At 48.7% G+C, this 20,998-nt stretch overlaps 2 protein-coding genes and 1 non-coding gene across 4 annotated transcripts; 2 read left to right on the forward strand and 1 right to left on the reverse strand.

Annotated features, from left to right (window-relative positions):
* Positions 1-135: 135 nt before the first annotated feature.
* On the forward strand, positions 136-2,337 carry S100A14 (S100 calcium binding protein A14). Its single transcript, XM_024748248.1, has 4 exons — positions 136-221; positions 636-734; positions 1,175-1,321; positions 1,545-2,337. The coding sequence occupies exons 2-4, from the start codon at positions 705-707 to the stop codon at positions 1,680-1,682; spliced, it is 315 nt and encodes a 104-aa protein (XP_024604016.1). The 5' UTR covers positions 136-221; positions 636-704; the 3' UTR covers positions 1,683-2,337.
* A 1,034-nt stretch (positions 2,338-3,371) lies between these two features.
* S100A16 (S100 calcium binding protein A16) lies at positions 3,372-9,399 on the forward strand. 2 transcript variants are annotated; one of them, XM_024748238.1, is made up of 3 exons: positions 3,372-3,533; positions 8,176-8,353; positions 8,668-9,399. In XM_024748238.1, exons 2-3 carry the CDS (start codon positions 8,201-8,203, stop codon positions 8,824-8,826), a joined length of 312 nt encoding a protein of 103 aa, XP_024604006.1. In that variant the 5' UTR covers positions 3,372-3,533; positions 8,176-8,200; the 3' UTR covers positions 8,827-9,399. The 2 variants fall into 2 exon arrangements, with proteins under 2 accessions (XP_024604006.1, XP_024604005.1); XM_024748237.1 differs by lacking the exon at positions 3,372-3,533 and adding an exon at positions 7,385-7,499.
* Positions 9,400-12,131: 2,732 nt separating this feature from the next.
* On the reverse strand, positions 12,132-12,204 carry TRNAD-AUC (transfer RNA aspartic acid (anticodon AUC)). Its single transcript has one exon. It is a non-coding gene; the product is annotated as a tRNA-Asp (tRNA).
* Between the last annotated feature and the right edge of the window lie 8,794 nt (positions 12,205-20,998).

Consider the following 20,998-nt stretch of genomic DNA (forward strand, 5'->3'; position numbering starts at 1 on the left):
CATGGTTCCCTCCTCGTGGCCCGGGTGCGGGGCGGGATCTCGGAGCTGCGGCCAATGGAGGTGGGGCCCCCGCTGGGCTGGCTCACAGCCCAGGCGGCTGCAGGAGCAGGGCTGGCTTCGGGATGAGGCCCAGCCCCCTGCCTCCCCTCCCTTCCCCCAGGTATAAGAGCTGAGCTCAGGTGCACTGGCTCTTCCAGTCCTGTCTCAGCGGCTGCCAGCAGGTAAGGAGTCCCAGGGCTTTTCACCCAAAATGGGCTGTCCCCGGTCCAGAAGGCATGCTTAACCTATCCTACCCTAGTCTGCCAGGGGAGGGTCTGGGGGACCAGGCCCTGGAGGCTGGTGTGTGTGTGTGTGTGTGTGTGTGTGTGTGTGTGTGTGTGTATGGAACAGGGGTGGGGGGTTGGAAGGGATGGGAGGAAGGAGGCTAAGGTGAGGCTCAAGGAATTCCCTCTAAATAGGTTGGCTTGGGGGCTGTGACCTTAGCTCCGGGAGCCTGGGCAGGGATGGGGCTTGTGTGGAGTTGGCTCTGACCCCCTGGGTGAGGCACAGAATATCTGGGGTGCAGCCAAAGGGGATAGTTGAGAAAGAAATGCTGAGTTCTCTCCTTAGCTCAGCCTCCCCCCTCCTCTGAGCAGATCATGAGACATCAGCTCCTCTGGGGCCGGCTGTAGGACGACAACACTCTCACCAAAGGACCAAGCACCATGGGACAGTGTGGGTCAGCCAACGTGCAGGTGGGCCCATTCATTCCTGGCCTTTCTCTTCCCACTCTCCCCTCCTTCACCCTGAGCGTCTATGTCCCTCACTGACTTCTGCCCCCTCACCTTGGCCTTGCTCTGCACTCCAGACCCTGCCTGTGAGACCTGAACCCTCTCTGGTGCCTACATAGGGTGATGCAGATGGGCCCTCCCTGGAAGAGGACGCCTGGGTCTCATGCTGGGACCTGCCCTGCCTGGAGGCTGGGGGGAGGTGGGGAGGAAGCCTTGCCCGACACATGGCTCAGGGCAGAGGACAGTGGGGGCAAAGGGGCTGGATGCTGGGCTCTGGAGTGGGCGAGGGCCCACGTTCCTGCCAGCTGTCTTCTGCCCTGTTGGCTCTGCCGGGCTCCTGGGGAAACGGGGTGTCATAGGATGGGTGGGACCTCTGCAACATGGGCCATGTCCCTTGCCCTCAGGATGCCCAGGAATTCAGTGACGTGGAGAGGGCCATCGAGACCCTGATCAAGAACTTCCACCAGTATTCGGTGGAGGGTGGGAAGGAGACGCTGACCCCCTCCGAGCTACGGGACCTGGTCACCCAGCAGCTGCCCCACCTCATGCCGGTATTGAGGGAGTGGACCCCGCCCCAGACAGTACCCTGACTTCCCAAGCAAGTACTCCAAGACCCCACCCACACTGCCAAGGCCCCTGGCACTGGCAAACCCCAGCCCTTCCCCTTGTCAGTGCCAGGTAGGCTCAGGACCTGCTTTCTGCCCCTGGGTAGGGCGGAGTGGGAAGATTGGAAGGTGCTGCTTGGCTGAGCTGTGGTGTCTTCCCTCCTTTCAGAACAACTGTGGGCTGGAAGAGAAAATTGCCAACTTGGGCAGCTGTAAAGACTCTAAACTGGAGTTCGGGACTTTCTGGGAGCTGATTGGAGAAGCAGCCAAGAGTGTGAAGCTGGAGAGCCCTGTCCGGGGGAGTTGAAAACCTTCCCCTGGAATTCGGCGGCGGGGGGATATTGGGGAAAGGGGGCCTCCAGAGCCTGGGGGGCCTGGAAATAAAACTCCTCTCTCCACCACCCCCGCACTATTCCCCAGCCCCACCTGTCTCACCTCTGCAACGTTCAGGTTCATCATGGCCCTTCCTGGGGCCTCTGTGTACTTCATCCCTGGGAGCTCCGTGGGGCTAATGGGTCCAGGGGTCCCCACCTGGGGGAGGCTCAGGGGGTGGCTGGGGCCAGGGATGTATTGGAGGGCTGCTGGAGGGTTGAGGATGCTGTAAGGGCCAAGTCATTTAGTAGTGGTGGAAGGGCAAAGAGGAGCTGAGCTATGGGAACTGATTTGAAGGGGGTGGAAGGAGGAATGGATATTCGGTACTAAAAAGGGTCTCTACGAACCTACCCCTCCTAATCTCTTCCCCAACCCCAACCGTCTGTCCAGTGCTGTCCCTCCCTGCCCCCAGCTCTGCCCCAGCCTCCTCTCAGGACCCTGTCTCCCTGGCTTAGGGCAGGGGAAGAGAGAGAGCAGGGTGGGGGAGAGGCTGAGGAGGGTGAGTTTTGGAAGTGAGAGGACCAGCTGGGTGCTTGGGCATTTACAGAATGATAGTTGTTTTGTATCATTTGATTAATAAAGAAGATGGAAAAAATGAAAGACGTTGTCTTGACTGAACCCCATCCCCACCCCAAGTGTCCGTGGGTGAGGAGGTGTTGGGGTGAATGGCAGAATCACTGGGTGGCACGGTACCTGTGGGACTGCAGTGGTCGGCAGTGGAGGCAAATAGGGGCCTCACTTTCCCCCGTGGATTTGGGTTGAGGATGGCAAAAGGCCTAAAAGGTGGAAGACCTGGTTCTCTCTGAGGGACAGGCTGTACTTTGCCAGTGACCTGGCCCTCTGACAGGAGAGGCGGGCGTGTGTGCACATGTGGGGAGAAGAATATGAACCCAGGTGAGCCTGGCTGACTGGTAGCAGGGGAAATGTGAGGCCGAGAAACAGGCTGACCAACCTGGGTTTGAATCCCAGCTCTGCCACGTACTATCTTTGGAACTTGGGGCGTATTCTCAGAGTATCAGTTTCCTCATCTGTAAAATGGGGATGGGACACAAGATGTAAAGCACTTAGCAGAGAGCCTGACACAGAGTGAGAGGCCAGTGAGCAGAAGTCACTGGAGTGGGGGGATGGGTCCCTTCTGGCGTCAGCTGTTGCCTCTGGGACATCAAACTGGCCAATCTCCTTGGGTATCTTGGAGAAGGGGTGGAAGGGTGTTTCCAGAGGGATCCGCTGCTGCACACAAGAGGTCCTAGGGACGGGTGCACTGGAGGTGGAAGGCAAGGAACCACGCTCTGGGCCCTTTTGACTGTAGCCCACGGAAATCCCAACAGCAAGGAGATTTAAGCGGCCAGCCAGGCTGGCCTGGAATACTAACTGAACTTGCCTGTTAGGGGTCCCTGAAACGGGGCTCCCAGTGACCCAGGTGAGAAGGGCAGGTGACAGTCTTTCCCTTCCTTTCTCAAAGTTGTAAATTCTGTTCAGGCCCTGCAGGGTTAGGAGGGTGGGGTTGGGGGAGCGCCAGCTTGCACCACTCCCTCTGGGGTGGGGGCAGAAGGGTGTTAAAAAGGTGTGTATCCCTTTAACATGGGCCCAACCCCAGGGCCAAGTCAAGAGGGAGCTCAGACCTTACCTCCCCACTGAGCCAGCTGCGCCAGGCAGGGCTGGGAGGGAGTGGGACAGATTCTGGGAGTGCAGCGGGGAGGAGTCCTGGCTGGCTGAGCTCGTAGCTACTTGGCAGTGCCAGAGCCCAGGTCTCAGAGCCCCGCAGGAGAGGAGGTGGACCAAGAAGGTAGGTGAGCACCCCAGGCCCGTCCTGGGAGGTCTGGGGCTGCCGGAGGGGCCCTGCAGGCTTGGGAGGCCCGGACAAGGGGCAGTGAAGGGGGCCTGAGGAGGGGGGCCTGCAGAGACTGAGCAGGAAGATTTCGTCAATTGTTAACTTTCCCAAAAGGCCAGTACGGGAATGGAGCGTTCCGGTGGACTTGGGGGTTGGAGAGGCCTTCAGATGAGTGGATGGGGTGGCAAGACCCCCTCCCCAGCCCAGCAGCTGACCGGGTTCCTCTCCCAGGGCTGGGCCACCGGGCAGAGTGTTCAGAAGCTTTGCTCTCAGCTGCTCTGATTTTCCCCAGCAGAAAAAGGGCAGATGTGTTTGGTGGAGGTTGGGGAGTAGCCAGACCCTGGACACAGGCCTCGCTGGGCGCTGTGTCTGGGAGAGGTGATGGGGTCCAGGAGAAGCCAGGGAGGGCCCAGGGAGCCTGAGAGCAGCCCGAGGAGGGGAGGCAGGGGCCTGGGTTGCTTCTCTCGACTCAGGTAGGTGCCGGACACTGGCCCCAAGTGTTCTGGGAGCTGTTTCTTGGGAGGGACGATGGGGCCCAGGAGGAACCTGGGTGAGGCCCCCCTGGAGCCTGAACTCCAGGAGAGGGGCCCAGAAACTGGGCAGCTTCTCCTCTACCTCAAGACCCAGGCAGGTTCTGGCTTGACTTGCTTTGCTTGGTGGAGTCCCCTGCCCTGTAGAACATTTGCCCTGCCTGGCCCAGGTCGGAGGGAATGAGGGCTGGTGTGCTTAGAGACCCACGACGGAGCCCTGGAGTGCCGGTGAGCAGGAGCTCAGGAGCTCAGACTTTCCCCATCAACTAGAAAAGAGCTCTCTGGGTGTTGGTGAGGCCTGGGGCAGGTGTGTGTGTGTGTGTGTGTGTGTGTGTGTGTGTGTGTGTGTGTGTGTGTGGTGTCCACACCAAACTCCTCCAACTTCACTTGTTTGGAAAGAAATTTCTGAGGAATAGTCTTCTTCCTCCAGCTACGTATTCTGAAAGCAGAAGAGTTTGGAGGTAGATGGGTCACCCAAGCAGAGGGTATCAGAAATGGCAGAATTCCTTGCTCATTGTGATTGTGTACATTTGTGTGGATTAGATGCAGTGAGTCCTGTGAGGGTGGGGCTGGGGGGTAGGCAGGGACACTTGTGTGAGATAGTAGCCTCTGGAACTGGGAAAAGAGCAGGAGAAGAGGGAACAGAGAATGGAGCTGGAGAGGCTGGAGAGGTTAATTTGAAACAACCTTGCAAATTGAGTAAAGCATTACCAGCCCAGTGTAGATTGCAGCCTTCCCTGTGTATAGCAGGCAGCTGGGGCAAATGAGTGAATTAAGTAGGAAATGAAGGAGAGAGTAAGCGAGTGAATGGTGGATAAATGAGTGAACAAATTCAAGGTAGATGAAAGGAATGCAGAGAATGCCAAATTGAGGCTTGAGAGTGGCCTAGGCTCTAGAGGAGAGGTGACTAGGAGGGATAGGAGTCCAGGGACATATCCCAACACTTGGGAACAATTTAAGACTCAAGAAGTGTGTGTGGAGGTGGGAAGAGGAGGTGAGTTTTAGAGGGTGTGGTGGATGTTCAGGGCTCCACACGGAAAGGGACTGGGGAGTTGAAGAGATGGAGGGTGAAGAGGAGGCACTTGGAGGGGTGGGGCCCAGCACCTGGGGGTGGGAGGGTGAGGCTGGAGTGGCTGAGACCCAGGAGCATGGTGTCAGGGCAATTTGGGCTTTTGGAGAAGTCAGCCAGCTGGGCTGAGGTGGGCAGGGTGGGGGCCTCTTGGTTGCTCAGTGATGAATCAGCCAAGGAGGAGACAGTGAACATTGCAGGAGGGTTGGGGGCCCAGGTGAGAGGGTCCTTTGGAGGCTGAGTCCCTCCATTCTCATTGTTTTGGAAGGCTCCAGTGTACTGTCCACCTCCTCCCTCCCCCTCAGGCCAGGATCAACCTGTGGCAAAGTCAATGCAGGAGTTACCTCCTGCCCCACCCTTCCCAGGGAGGGGCTGACGGGATGGCCCACCACCTCCCCTCCCCCCAACCACATGCCTGGGGACCCTCTGGCCTGGTTTGGTGGGAGGACTGAGCAGGCAGGAGGGGCAGGTGACCTTGGCATGGGTGTGGTGGCAGAGCCTGTCTCCTGACCCCCAGGGAAGGGAGGGAGAAAGGGTAATGACACCTGACTCTTCTTTTCCTTCAGAAGAAGCTTCAGAAAAGCATTTGTCCAAATTGTTAACTCCAGCATTGTCCAATTGATCAGAAGAAGGTGGGGTGGGGACTACTGGGAGGCCTGGGAGCTGAAGCGCAGCTCTCTGGGGTGACTGTGTACCTGACAGCAGGTGCTGAGATGTCTCCTGGGAGCTCACCTGTGTCTTGCCAGGTAGAGGCTGAGGCATGGTATCAAGGAAGGGCAGGACTGGGCTCCAAGATGGCAGGTGGTGGGAGGGGAGTGCTCGGCCAGTGGCGAGAGGGACAGAGACACACTGCCCCCCAAACCCATTTATTATCCTTTCCTCTCCCTGACTATTTCCCACAGGATTCCTCACTTGGGGAACAAGGTCTGGGATGGTGAAAGTGGGGGATTCTCTGAACTTTCTCCCCACTCCCAAGGCTGGTTGGGAGTAGGGCATGACACAGTCCTTGCCGACACGGGTGCAGCTTTCGGAATCCCCAGGAATACTGGTCGTAGGCCTGGGCAACTGCCCACCCAAGGGCAGCAGGGCAGACAGTTCATGGATTGAAACATTTTTGTCCTCATTTGTGAATGTTAGAGCATTTGTATGAAAGTCTTACAAAGGTATAAACATTGAACCGCACAATTACACACAATAAATAAAGAGTACTGGAAAAAGAAAATGGTTTCCTACAGTCCTGGTTCCATACTTCATTCTTTCGGCCACAGACCAGAGCGGTCAGGTGGACAAGGCAGGGGAGAGAAGGGTAGGATTCCTGGTTAGAGTTGCCCTAAACTGACCCCTCTCCCTCTCAACTCTCCTTCCTTCCTCCATCCTGGCTTAGTCCTTCTGGGTCTCACCCTTTCTCCAGAAGAAGTTTAGTAAAAGAAAAATCTTCGAAGAGTGGTCAGGGGCCTTGGATACCTGGTATCAGGGCTGGCAGGAGGTGGAATATTTATAGAGCATCTACCTTGAGCAAAGCATTGGGCCAAGCCACGTGGGTGAGAGAAGATGCAGAGATTAAAAGCAGGGAGGTTGTATATCCAGGATTTAAAAATTTTTTTAAGTTGTATATCCAGAATTTTTGGGACTCACTTGGTCCCAAAGTCTCCCAGTCCTAACACAATGGCTGCATATAAGAAACACTATCCTTGCTTCAAGGAAGTTCTGGTGTCTGGGGAGAGATGATCCAGGAAGAGACTGCAGTCACAGCAGCTAGTGGGCCCAGCCAAGGCTGGCTGAGAGTCTGTGGGAGTCAGGGGAGGAGGACCAGAGGGCAAGGGTCAGGGCAGTCTTCCCTGGAGGTGCGGTTTGGGCAGGATTCAGCTAGGTGGAGAGGGCAGGGCAATGGGCACAGGAGGAGGGATGGATGGTCAGGAGGAGGATTAGAAAGCAGGTGGCAGGGGCAGGGGCTGCGGTGGGGCTCGGGGAAGCAGACTTCCCTTCCATTATCGAACCATGGGATGCCCTGGTGGCGGTGTCCACCTTCCCTTGCCAAGACCCGATGGGCAAGGCAGCTGCAACTCATTCCTGGGCTTGGGGGCGGGAAGGGAGGCTCATTTGCCAGGGTTCACTTGGGGGGGCTCTGGGCATGGGCGGCGACTCACAGAGGAGATCCGCCTGTTCCCCTCATATCCTGTTATTCAGTAGGCTGTATCCGCTTGCAATGTGAGTGCCTTTTGTCCTGGAGCAGGGGGCTGTTGTGTGTAGCCTCTGGCTGGCTGTGGAGGCTCCATCTTCAGCTGTCTCCAGCTGGGGCTGAACCTCTGGGCTCCTCCTTAGGTAATGGGGTGGGGAGGGGCCCTTGTATCCTGCTGTATATTTTGGGGTGGGCATGAGGGAGGTTAGGCTAGCCGGGGCTGGCTGGGGGCCTGCACAAAGCCTCACTTGATGGATCGGGACATCATCCTTTATCAGAGAAGGGCAGCCATGGCCTGAGACCCGGGACGCACTGTCCTGGAGCCTGGCGGAAAGGACTGAGGAGAGCCTAGGTCCCCGCCTCCTGCTTTGTTGCCTGGGGCAGGGGTCTCGGCCAGCCCTGGGGGTGGGGGACGTGGCCCGTCCTAGCAGTTTCTAGCTGTGCTTGTCCCCGGGCCAGGGCCTCTGGGTGGGCCAGGTATGGAGAAGGCGGAAGGATGGGCACCGGCTCTCATCCTCCTCCCAGGAGCCTCTTGTTCTCTCTGGGGCTCTGACAAGTTCAGTGCCTGGGGCTGGGGAAGTGCCTGGAAAACCCGTTGAGGCTGTTCAGCTGGAGAGCACCTGGATGAGAGGAGACACATAGTTCTCATTCCAGGCCCACCCTGGGTTCCCCTTTCCCTGCTTACTTCCTCCTGAGGACCAGCCAGCCTGGGGGGCCAGAGGCCCAGGGGGTGGGCCCAGCGGGTGGACAGGGGCAGAGAGGCGAAGGAGCAGGTGTGGCCTGTGGCGTCTCCTCACCTCCCCTCATCCTGGCACCCAGGCCCTGCGAGGTGTGAGGCTGTGAGATGGCGGACTCCTACACAGAGCTGGAGAAGGCGGTGGTCGTCCTGGTGGAAAACTTCTACAAATATGTGTCCAAGCACAGCCTGGCCAAGGATAAGATCAGCAAAAGCAGCTTCCGGAAGATGCTTCAGAAGGAGCTCAACCATATGCTGACGGTGAGGTCCCCCCACCCAAGGGCCTGGCCTCTCCGTGCCCCTACCCCACCCAGCTCCTGAAGCTCTTGCCCTCTCTGGGTTTCCTTCCCCACCTCCGCTTCTGTCCTTTCAGAGTTATCCCCCCAAAACCAGGGGTCTCCACACCGCCCAGCCCTCTGTCCTCAGGGTGCCCAGGCCTGAGCCAGTGAGGGCTCTGTTCCCATCTTCCAAGGGCAGCAGCAGCCCAGGCCAGACCCTGGACTCTGCCTAGGGTCCTTGCTGGGGCCTCTGTAGAGCTGCCACCTCAGTATTGCTGACCCTCAGTTCCTCGCCAGGATACCGGGAACCGAAGGGCTGCTGATAAGCTCATCCAGAACCTGGACGCCAACCACGACGGGCGCATCAGCTTCGACGAGTACTGGATCTTGATAGGCGGCATCACTAGTCCCATCGCCAACCTTATCCGCCAGCAGGAGCAGCAGAGCAGCAGCTAGAGGACCCTCCCACCGTCCCCTCCCCCATGCTCTTCCTAGGCTCCCTCCTCTGCCCACCCAGACCCCTGTCCTCTCTTCTCCCTCTAGACCTTCTCCTGACAATTGCTGAACGGGGCAAGGGGGGATGTCAGGGCCTCTTTGTGAGTGTCTCAGTCTGGGGGTGTCTCCCTGAGGGTCTCAGTCCCTGGAGCCAGCAGACCCTGGGGCCCCTCTGTGACAGTGCTGTATGGGGACCCAAGAGTTTCCTCACCTGTTATCTACCCTTCTGACCTCTGATGTTCCTGCCTGATTCCGGGTCTCTCCTGACCTTAGAGGTCAGCTTGCTGCTTCAGGTCTCCCTGTTCCTGGCAACACCAGCAGAGACTCCTCTCTCCCCTTTCCCTCAGCCCCTCTGCTGGGTAGAGGAGACTTCCAGGGATTGCCCTCCAGCTGCCTCTGGGTCTGGAAACAGGGTTGAGCCCCCTCCCTCCTGAGCCACTGAAATGGGCAACAAAGGCTGGATTTGGAGTTTGTGTCCCCCTCACCAAGTCCCTTTGTGATGTTCATTAAAACCTTTCCACTCCTTGGAACTTCCTCATGCCTTGGTGATCTTTGCCATGGGCCCCGGTGCAAGGGGGTGGCAAGGGGAAATCTCACCGAGAGGGCAGAGCAAGAAAGAAGTAGAACTCTGGGTCCTAGCTGGTGCTGTCAGCCCCGGGTCAGCACCTACTTCCCTCCTCCATAAAGGGCCAAAGGCCACACGTGTCATCACCTCTGGGCCCTCCCAGACCAAGCTCAACTCACATTCAACTTCTGGGCACACAGTGTATCCCATTTTGTCCTCACTGAAATTCCATGAGAGAGGCGCTGCAACCCTCAGTCTTGAGTCATGAATAGCACAGAGATACTGAATTCTCATGTACAGATTGTTCTAATACACAGAGAAGTTTATGGGATGAGAAAGTGGGTTGCAAAGAAAGAGGGGTGTGGAAGGCCAGAGTTGGGACTTGTGCCTGGTGTAGGGGACAATGACAGCTTCTATGTTTCTCCCCTGCCATAGAAAGACAGCACATACCCCCAAGAGAAACGGGGCAGGAAATCCAGCCTGTGTGCTCTGGATCAATGGTTTTCAACCCAGGGCAGCTTACCCCTAGGGTTTAAGGTTTTTCTAAAGATGCACAGGCATAGACAGTTTTATTGGAATCCATTACAGATCCTCAACCTTCTAAAAGTGACCTGCCTCAGAATGGGCTTGCAGTCAAGGTAGCACACTAGTCTTCTTTACCATCTCTCCTTCACAGCAACCCTTCTCTAGTTAAAAATGTAAAGAACAGGGACTTCCCTGGTGGCACAGTGGTTAAGAATCCGCCTGCCAATGCAGGGGACACGGGTTCGAGACCTGGTCTGGGAAGATCCCACATGCCGTGGAGCAACTAAGCCAGTGCGCCACAACTACTGAGCCTGTGCTCTAGAGCCTGTGAGCTACAAATACTGAGCCCACATGCCACAACTACTGAAGCCCGTGTGCCTAGAGCCTGTGCTCTGCAGCAAGAGAAGCCACCGCAAGGAGAAGCCCGCGCATTGTAGAGAAGACCCAATATAGCCAAAAAAAGAGTAAAGAACACCCTTTGCCTGTCCTGGGGAGTCACAATGCTACCTTGACTGAATGGTGAAGAACTCATTCACATTATCTATATATAATTGTGATAAAATACACACATCAATTTACTCTCTTCATAAAGTTTAAGTGCACATTGTTGTACAGCCGATCTCTAGAGCTTTTTCATCTTACAGGACTGAACCTCTATAGTCACTGAACAGCAACTCCCCATTCCCCACCTCTCAGGCCCTGGCAACCACCATTCTACTTTCTGTTTCTATGAGTTTGATTACTTTAGTTACCTCATATTAAGTGGAATCATGCAGTACTTGCCCTTTTGTGACTGGCTAATTTCACTTAACATAATATCCTCAAGGTTCATCCATGTTGTAGCATATGACAGAATTTCCTTTTTTTGGAAGGCTGAATGATATTCCATTGTATGTATATACAACATTTTCTTTATCCTTTCATCTGTCAATGGGCATTTAGGTTGCTTCTAGATCTTGGCTAATGTGAATAAAGCTGTAATGAACATGGGAGTGATACTATCTCTTCAAGATCCTATTTTTAATTTTTTTCTCTTCTTTTTTAAAGAATTTTTTGGCCGCACAGCATGGCATGTGGGATCTTAATTCCCCGACCAGGGATCGAACTCATGTCCCCTGCAGTGGAAGCACGGAGTCTTAACCACTGGACAGCCAGGGAAGTCCCCTCAATTATTTTCGATGTATACCCAGAAGTGGGATTGCTGGGTTATATGGCAGTTCTATTTAAAAAATTTTGAGGAACCTCCATACTATTCCATAGTGGATGCACCATTTTACATTCCCACCAACAGTGCACAAGGGTTCCAATTTCTCCACATTCTCACCAATACTTGTTATTTTCTGTTTTAATTTTTTTTGATAGTAACCATCCTAATGAAAGTGAGGTGATATCTTGTGTCTTTTTCTTTTTAATTTGCATTTCACTGATAATTAGTGATGTTGAGCATCTTTTCATATGCTTCTTGGCCATTTGTGTAATCTACTTTGGAGAAATGTCTATTCAAATCCTTTGCTCATTTTTAAGTGGGTTATTTTTATTTTGTTGAGTTGTAGTTCTTTATACATCCTGGATATTAATTAACCTGTTATCTGACATATGGCTTGCAAATATTTTCCCCCATTCTGTAAGTTATCTTTTTACTTTGTTGATTATTTCCTTTGTTCCCCAGAAGTTTTTAAGTTTAATGTAGTCCTATTTGTCTATTTTTTGCTCTTGTTATCTTTTTTTGGTGTCATATTCAAGGAATCTTTGCTTGTTACAATGTCATGAGGGTTTTCCTTGATGTTTTCTTCTAGGAGTTTTATAGTTTCAGGTCTTACTTTTAGGTTTCCATTTTGAGTTAATTTTTGTATATGGTATAAGGTAAGGGTCCAAATTCATTCTTTTGTATATGAATATACAGTTTTCCTAACACCATTTGTTGAAGAGACTATCATTCCCCATTGTGTGTTCTTGATATCCTTGTTGAAAATCATTCAATCAAATATGTGAGGGTGTATTTTTGGGCTCTCCATTCTGGTCCATTGGTCTGGCTGTCTTTTTAATTAATTAATTAATTAATTGATTTTGGTTGCACTGGGTCTTAGTTGTGGCACGCAGGATTTTCATTGTGGCATGTGGGATCTTTTAGTTGTGGCATGCGAACTCTTAGTTGTGGCATGCATGTGGGATCTAGTTCCCTGACCAGGGATCGAACCTGGGCCCCCTGCATTGATAGCGCAGTGTCTTACCCACTGGACCACCAGTGAAGTCCCTGTATGTCTGTCTGTCTTTTTGCCAGTTCCATACTGTTTTGATTACTGTAGCTTTATAATACGTTTTGAAATCAGGAAGTGTGATGCTTCCAGCTTTACTCTTCTCTCTCAAGATTGTTTTGGCTATTTGGGGTCCTTTGAGATTCCATATGACTTTTAGGATAGTTTTATTTCTAAAAGAATGCCACTGGGATTTTGATAGGGATTGTATTTAATCTGTAGGTCACTTTGGATAGTATGGATATTTAATGATATTAAGTCTTCCAATACATGAACATGGGATGTCTTTCCCTCTATTTGTGCCTTCTTCAATTTCTTTCAGCAATGGTTTGTCATTTTCAGTGTACAAGTCTTTTGCCAAGGACTTGATATGAAGCCTAAGGTGTGGGGATGGCATGAGAGATCCCAGAGGCAACTCAGAATAGAGCTCCCTTCACTGCCCCTGGTTTGTGTCTGGAAACAAACACTTCATTGGTCAAGACTTAAGAGCAGCTGGCAGGAAATGAGCTGGTGTGTGACCCCAGTTACAGGCCTGTTTCTAAAGGGGTCTAAGTGTAAGCCTAGAGCACTGGGGAGGATGCTGAGCTTCAGTGGAGGTCAGAGAAACTTAACAACAATCAAGGATTGGGCTCCAGGGCCTGGAGCCAGAGAGGCCCTAAAGGAGCAAAAGCAGCTACTTTGAGGTCAGGCAGCTCAGCTGGAGGACTCTCTGGGGAGTGTTGGGGCCAGAGAAGGGTGGGCCTTCCTCCTTCACCCAGGAGTCCAAGGACCAGATGGCCTGAGCAGGGCCCGAGCAGAGCAGGGGATAGGGGGCCAGAACAGGCCCCTGTGGGGGTCCCACAGTGGAGCTGAGAAGGGTCCCTCTGCCTTGTGTCTCACACTGGCCTGGCCTAGTGTCTAAACTATTGGGACTGACGTGTAGCCAGGCTTGTCATTCTATGGGATGAGAACCCGGCTTATCTTGCCACATTAGGGTAAGGAAACTAAAGCCACCTGGGTCAGCTTTTGTACCTCCTGTGTATTTGGCTTTTCTTTCCATTTCAATTCCTAGTAAAGTTCCCTTTTGGAAAATAAAACAATTCTTTCTGTTTGTTCAATGTTAAAAGTTTTAAAAAACACTTTCTCATCCAAGGCTCATTTGGTCCTCCTTAACCCTGTGAGATAAGAATCATGGTCCACATTTTACAGATGAAGATATGGGGGCTCAGAGAGGTGACGTGACTTAGTCAAAGACACACTGCTGGTGACCAGCAGACCTGCTACTCAGACCCCCTCTCTTACTAACTCTGTGAACTGCCCAAAGGGCAGAGACTGTCGTCTGTGTCTTGGTCCCGATAACTATGAAGGGTTAAGCCCTTTACAGGCCCTGTATGGTGGTTGTGGTTGCTTCTGCTGAGGACCCATTCATTCATTTATTCATTCACTCATTCAGAAGGTAGTACTTTGTATGTGCCAGGCACAGTAGATACTGCAATAAAAAGAGGAGGAAAAATATGTTTCCTGATTTTATGGGGCTTTCAGTTTAGAGAAGACAATAAATAACCACGTGATAACACAAACAAGTGGATAATTACAAATTGAGGTCAACTGCTAAGGGATCAAATTTACAGTAATTTTTTTTTCTTTTTGGCCACACCACATGGCTTGCGGACTCTTAGTTCCTTGACCACAGATTGAACCCAGGCCACGGCACTGAAAGTGCTGAGTCCTAACCACTGGACCACCAGGGAATTCCCTATGGTAATTTTAAACAAAGAAACTTGAATTTTAGTCTGGGAGTGGGGAATGTCATTATGGAAGTGACTCTTGAGTTGAAATCTGAAAGATGAGCAGAAGTTATCCAGGCAAAGGGAGGAGGGAGGGTGAGAGTGAAGTTGAGGGGAGGAAGTGCTACCTAGATAGAAGGACCATTATATGCAAAGGCTCTGTGGCAGGAAGGGGGCATGATGAGTTACCGAGGGAAAGTTAAGTGTGGCTAAAACCCAAGAACAAGGTGGAGAGAGATACGAGGTGAGGCTGGAGGCGTGGGCAAGACCCTGAGGGACATGTTAAGGATTGGTAGCCGCTGAATGGTTTTTTCAGCAATGTGAGTGTGTGTGTGTGTGTGTGTGTGTGTGTGCGCTTGGGTGTGCGACATGATCAGAGTTGCACTTTGAAAAATTTCACTTAAAATTCCATTTTGCAATAATGGAAAAGATTAAGAGAGGGGGTAGAGTTGGGACAGGGAGACCAGTGAAGAGGTAATTTAACAAATAATAGCAAATAATTGCTAATTGTTACTGAGTACTTACTCTATACCAGGCATTGTTCTATTTCACAGATATTAACTCCCTAATCCCCACAACCCGATGAAGTAAGTACTTTTGTTATCTCCATTTTACAGGTGAGGAAACTGAGGCACAGAGAAGTTACATAACTTGCCAGAGATCATAGAACTGACAAGTGGTGGAACCCAGGCAGTCTGATTTGGGAGCTGCTGTTCTTAACTACGATTATCTCCTGAACTCGGGTGGAGAGAGTGTAGGTCATTCATCCAGTCAACACGTGCTTATTTAGTGCTCACTACATGCCAGGCACTATTCTATCTCTATGGAGCTTGGAGTCTAGGCAGGTGGAGATACGGGAGCAGCAAACAAACAAAGAAATCATATGATGTGTAAAGAAAAATAAAGCAGAGATGAAGAACAGTGAGTTCTGGGGAGTGGTGTGGTGGGGAAATGTGAGAAGTGGATGCGTTCATGAGAGATTTAGGGGGTAAAATAGTCAGGCCTTGATGGGCTGGACATGATGGATCAGGGAGAGGCAGGTGTGCATGTGACTCCCATATTTCTGGCTTGTGAAACCAAATACATGGTGGTGCCATTTATCGCCACAGGGAAAACTGGAGGATGCCCAGATTTGGGGCAGTAGGTGTGTGGATATTGCAATTTTAGTTTTAGACATCTTCTTGTAATAGTCCCATGGTAACGTCAAAGAAGTAGTTGGATATACACATCCAGAGTTCAGAGAGGAGGGCTGGATTGGCAGTTTGGGAGGCAGAAACATAGATGGAAACCTAAGCATTGGGCATGGATGAGCACGCCAAGGGATAGAGCATGGAGTGAGAAGAGAAGAGGTTGTGTCTAAAAAGCATCTGCAATTCTGACACCAATTCCAATTCAATGTGTGAGATTTTCCCCCATGCCACCAAGCAATTCTCTGACACTAGCTGGGCCTCTTATAATTCAGCTCAATTCTGAAACTATCTACCTGGAGATAGCATCAGATCTACAGGTTAAGGGCTCAGTCCTACAAAACGTCCCCCCGAATTCCCCCCCCTCATTTCAGATACCAATTGAACTTCTGCCTATAAATCAGAGGTTCCCACTATCCCCTCTTTGGGTGCTAGAGAAGAACTCTCTTCCCCAGATAGTCACATGGCCTCTCCCTCATCTACTTCAGGTCTTTGATCAAATATCTCTCTCCCAGTGGAAAATTCCTTGACCACTTTATTTAAAATTGAACCTCTTGAGACTTCCCTGGTGGTCCAGTGGTTAAGACCACACGCTCCCAATGCAGGGGACCTGGGTTCGATCCCTGGTCAGGGAACTAGATGCTGCATGCTGCAACTAAGAGCCTGCGTGCTGCAACAAAGATCCCGCGTACCGCAGCTAAGACCTGGTGCAGCCAAATAAATAAATTAAAAAAATAAATATTAAAAAAAAATGGAACCTCTCCACAGGCTGTTATACCCTATTCCTGCTTCCTGCTTTATTTTTCCTCATGGCACTTGTGACCTCTAAAATACTATGTGTTTTACTTATTGTTTCTTTTTAATTTTTATTTAAAAAAATTTTTATTATTTAAAAAAATTTATTTTATTTTATTTATTTTTGGCTGTGCTTGGTCTTTGTTGCTGTGCGCAGGCTTTCTTTAGTTGCGGCGAGTGGGGGCTACTCTTTGTTACGTTGCGCGGGCTTCTCACTGTGGTGGCTTCTTTTGTTGCGGAGCAAGGGCTCTAGGTGTGTGGGCTTCAGTAGTTGTGGCATGCAGGCTCAGTAGTTGTGGCACACAGGCTTAGTCACTCTGCGGCAGGTGGGATCTTCCCAGACCAGGGCTCGAACCCGTGTCCCCTGCATTGGCAGGCGGATTCTTCCCGGTAAGTCCCTACTTACTGTTTATTGCAAGCACCATGAGGGAAGATTTCATTGTCTCTCTTGTTCACTGTAGCATCCCACAGTGCCTAGCACATAGTAAGTGTAAATCCATATAACATTGTTCAAAATAGAGTAACGCCTATCAAGGGCCACTATCAAGTCTCTTTCAGACACCCAAGGACTGGGAAACTTCTGAAGACAAAAAGTTACAGATTCTCAGAGAAAACACACCCCGTAGAAGCACATCCAATTTTGAAACAACTCTGGACCAAAATAGATATGAACCCACCCCCTCTTTCCTGCACCTTGCCCTTTGAAGCCCAGTGAAAGGCTCAAACCCCCAGCCTTTGGGGCTAATGCCACTCTATTCATCTGGCCTCTTTCCTCCCTCAGAAAGTGAATAACTTTCTCTTTTTCCCTTGTTAATACTTCTGTGAATTCTTTCACAACCCGTGTTGGCTCACCTAACAGTAAGTACTCAATATTTGTTGAATAAATGAACTTCCACATGGATGTCTCACAGTATATGAAACTGACCAAGTCCAAAAACAAACTCCTGGTTTTCCCTCCAAATCCACATCCTCAACCCCACCTTCCCATATAAACGACACTACAATCTGCTCAGCCGTACAAGTCAAATCCAGAAGTTTTCTTGGGGTCTTCCTTACCTCTCGCTCCCCATACCTAACTGATCAGCAAGTTCTATTGGTTCTACCTCAAAAACAAACCTCAAATATTTTCACTTCTTTTCCTCTCTAATGCCCTTCCCATCATTTCAAAACCATCACCATCTCCCCCCACTGCAAGGGCCAATCTCCTCTGCTTCCCACAAGTCCTCCCTTGATCCATTCCTGAAATTACTGCCAAGGTCATCTTTTCTGTTTCTTCTGAAAGAATGCCCATGACCCATATCTATTAGCAGCAGCAACAACAGCAACAAATTAAGCAGCAAAATACAGAGAAGAAAGAAAAAAATTAATCACTATCCCACCACCCAGAAATAAGCATTAACATTTGTTGAATACCATTTGGCTCTCTATCAGTATAGACAGCTAGAGAGACTGATAGACAGACTTACAGAAAAAACAGTTACAAAAATGGGACCACAATACATGTTATTCATAATAAAAAGTACTCTTTAAGTTTTACTTGTAGATAACAAAAGGGAAAAATGGAAAATGAACAAATTACTAAATTTTATGAAATAAAATAAATCTCGTGGTGAAAAATAAATTATTTTTCATCATGAGAAATATTAGCTTGTAAAAGAGTCAGAGATAAAAAACAACTCCTCACCACCTACCAGAAGGATGAGGAAAACAGTATATTTACACTTATTCCCATTTCCCCTGCCCCAATCTACCAATTTCTGATAGTTATATTAGTTAATTTAAAAATGTCGACGTATACAGTATTCGCATTCTGTTTTGTAAACATGATTTCCAATGCAAATTTGGTCTTAGTTCTAGTTCTATGAATTCAGCTCTCACAAACAGACCTTTTAGCCTGGCTTCTTCATTCTGGCATCCTTTATTTGAGTCATTATTTGGTTGGTTGGATTTCAAAGGGCTCTTGGCTTCTGTATTCCCTGAGTTCTTTCAGCTTGAGACTGTTGCTGCTTGGCAGGGCATAAAATTGTCAGGTCATACATTCTTTCTCTCTGTGCCCTGTAGACATGGCTCCTCTGTTTGCTGCCATTGTGAGTTCCATGGGAAAATCTCAGGCTAACTGGATTTTCCTACCTTGTCTGTGGCTGGCTTTCCTTCCATGGATGCTCTCTCTTCTTTTCTTTCTTTTTCTTTTCCTACTATTTTAATGTAGAAATATTTCAAGCATACAGAAGAGTATAGAAAATAGCACATTATCCAGTCATAAGCTTTGTTGAATTTAAAAAATATTTGCTTTAGATCCCTTAAAACAAAGAAAATTTACAGATCTAGGTGAAGGCCTCCACATGCTATCCTATATTGCACTGGCCCTCTCCACAGCTGTAGCCACTATTGGGAGGAGGAAATTTTCCTCTGCCCTTCTAGGTTCTTCTGGCTGGTCTAAGAATTAAATTGACATGAGACAGATTAACAGGAGAAAATCAAACAGAAGGTTAATAAGATGTATACATGGGCGAGACCTAGGAAAACTAAGTAACTCACCAAAATGGTCAAAACCCTTACCTTAAATACAATCTTCAGCTAAAGACAAAAGGAATTTGGGGGTAGTTGTTTGGAACTTCAAAAGAGAGGAAGACAATTCAGTAAGAGATAGCGAAGCAAATATTTTGTAAATAAATATTTGCTGGGCCATGCAGAGACAATCGGACACTAGTGGACTCTGATCTCTCCCTACCACATCTAGCCTATATTCTTTGCAGATAGCTCTGGTGATAGCTTTATTCTGGCTTTTATCCAAATTCTTTAGGCAGCAAAGGGGACGTTAATAGAAAGACTTCCTGAGTCTTATGTTTCTTAAAATTAAATTAATCTTCAAGCCAAAGAGACACATTTTGGGGTGGCAAATTTTGCTCCTGAATTATGAGTTTATAGTTTTTTACCGCTATCCTGAATTATGCATTTATGATTCCCTTGATTAAAAAAATAATTTTGATCACATGTGTACATATTCCTAAGCAATATGTTATTTAGTATTGCATGTTTTTGCACTTTACATAAATAGTACCATAACGCATGGATTCTTCTGCAACTTCCTCTCTTGTTTTATCCATATTGATGAAGTTCATCCATTTACATTACTGTGTCATATTTCATTGTTTAAATATGCTCTAGGGCTTCCCTGGTGGTGCAGTGGTTGAGAGTCCGCCTGCCGATGCAGGGGACACGGGTTTGTGCCCTGGTCCGGGAAGATCCCACATGCCGCAGAGTAGCTGGGCCCGTGAGCCATGGCCGCTGAGCCTGCACATCCGGAGCCTGTGCTCCACAAGAGTGAGAGGCCCGCGTACCAGAAAAAAAAAAAAAAAGCTCTAATTTATTTCTCTATACTGTTGATGAACAGTAGGGCTGTTTTCATTTTTTTTCTGTTTCTTTTAAAACTATTTTATTATCTATTAATTAAAATTATTATTGTATTATAGTAAGAAAACATAATCTGTGTAATAATGATTCTTTGAAATTTATTGAGACTTCTTTTGTGTCCTAGAGCTTATTCAATATTACATGATCCACATGTGCTAGAAAAAAATGTTTATGTTCTCTTTGTTGGGTGTAGGATTCTCTATATATACCAAATAGTTTGAATTTACCAATAACATTATTCAGTTATTTTATATTTCTGCTTTTTTTTTGTCTCCTTGATCAGTTTCTGAGAAGAGTGCATTACAATTTCTAACCATAATTTATTTATTTCTTCCAGAAGTTTTGTTAGCTGTTGCTTTATATATTTTGAGGCTATATTATTGGTGTTTTAATGTTCATGATGTTTGTATTTTCTTGTATTATGTTCCTCTTGTCTCATATTTTTTCATCTTGAATTCTCTTTTATCAAATATCAAAATTACTTCCATGATATTTCTTATGCTTTATATTTCCCTGGTGTATTTTCTCCTGTTCTTTTATTTAAAATATTTAAAATTTAAACATTTAATACATTTTTCTTTTAAATGTTTCTCTTGTATGCAACATATTGCTGAAAAAAATTTTAAACCCAACTTGGGAATCTTTGTCTTTTAACAAGTATGTTTATTTTGTTCATCTTTATTACAGATTCCTTTATAGTATTAGGACTTATTCTGACATTAAAATTTTCTGTATACTGTGCCTTTTTTGTCGTTTTTTTCTTTCTTGCTTTCCAACGGATGGAGCCAACTTTCTTCTTATATTGTAAAAGTTATATATTCTATATTTTTACAATGTTGTGATTGCTTTAATTTAACTCCATGTTCCTCCTTAGAATAATTTCTAAATGTATCATTCATTTTATATTTCCCTTAATAGCAAAAGTACTTTTTCACACCCTCATATCCTTTTAGTCTTGCCCTTTCCTCTCTCTTCTCTCATCATCTTGACAGTTCTTAAAATTCAGTTTGATTCTTCTTTTGTGTAATTCCCCAACCAAAGGCTAGCTGTCTTGTCCCTCAGGTACTTTTCCTCAAGCTGATGATAAAATTGTGTGCCAAGTCCTTTTTTTGCAAATATAACCTGCGGCAACTGGAGACGCTGCTCTCCAACCAACCATTTCATTCTCTCTCTCTCTCTCTCTCCCTTGCCCTTTGGCTTTTAAAAATAATCAGTTTTATTATATTATTTAACCAGTTTTACTCCCCATGTCTCAGGCATCATCCTCATTTCTCTCTTCTTATTTGAGTACTTTCTCTAAGAGTGTTGTTTTCTTTAAAAAAATAAATTTATTTATTATTTTTGGCTGTGTTGGGTCTTTGTTGCTGCATGTGGGCTTTCTCTAGTTGTGGTGAGCAGGCGCTACTCTTTGTTGCAGTGCGAGGGCTTCTCATTGTGGTGGCTTCTCTTGTTGCAGAGCATGGGCTCTAGGCACGCAGGCTTCAGTAGTTGTGGCACGAGGTCTCAGTAGTTGTGGTGCACGGGATTAGTTGCTCCATGGCATGTGGGATCTTCCCGGACCAGGGCTCGAACCCGTGTCCCCTGCATTGACAGGCGGATTCTTAACCACTGTGTCACCAGGGAAGT

This window comes from Neophocaena asiaeorientalis, unplaced genomic scaffold (assembly GCF_003031525.2).
Source record: "Neophocaena asiaeorientalis asiaeorientalis breed wild unplaced genomic scaffold, Neophocaena_asiaeorientalis_V1.1 scaffold76, whole genome shotgun sequence".
In the NCBI taxonomy this organism is placed as follows: Eukaryota; Metazoa; Chordata; class Mammalia; order Artiodactyla; family Phocoenidae; genus Neophocaena; species Neophocaena asiaeorientalis.

Bases quoted from the DNA above. Each gene is read 5' to 3' on its own strand.
- S100A14 (XM_024748248.1), top strand. From the start codon at position 705: ATGGGACAGTGTGGGTCAGCCAACGTGCAG. The intron at 735-1,174 runs GTGGGCCCATTC...CCTTGCCCTCAG, and splicing joins GTGGGTCAGCCAACGTGCAG to GATGCCCAGGAATTCAGTGA. The intron at 1,322-1,544 runs GTATTGAGGGAG...CCCTCCTTTCAG, and splicing joins AGCTGCCCCACCTCATGCCG to AACAACTGTGGGCTGGAAGA.
- S100A16 (XM_024748238.1), top strand. From the start codon at position 8,201: ATGGCGGACTCCTACACAGAGCTGGAGAAGGCGGTGGTCGTCCTGGTG. The intron at 8,354-8,667 runs GTGAGGTCCCCC...GTTCCTCGCCAG, and splicing joins AGCTCAACCATATGCTGACG to GATACCGGGAACCGAAGGGC.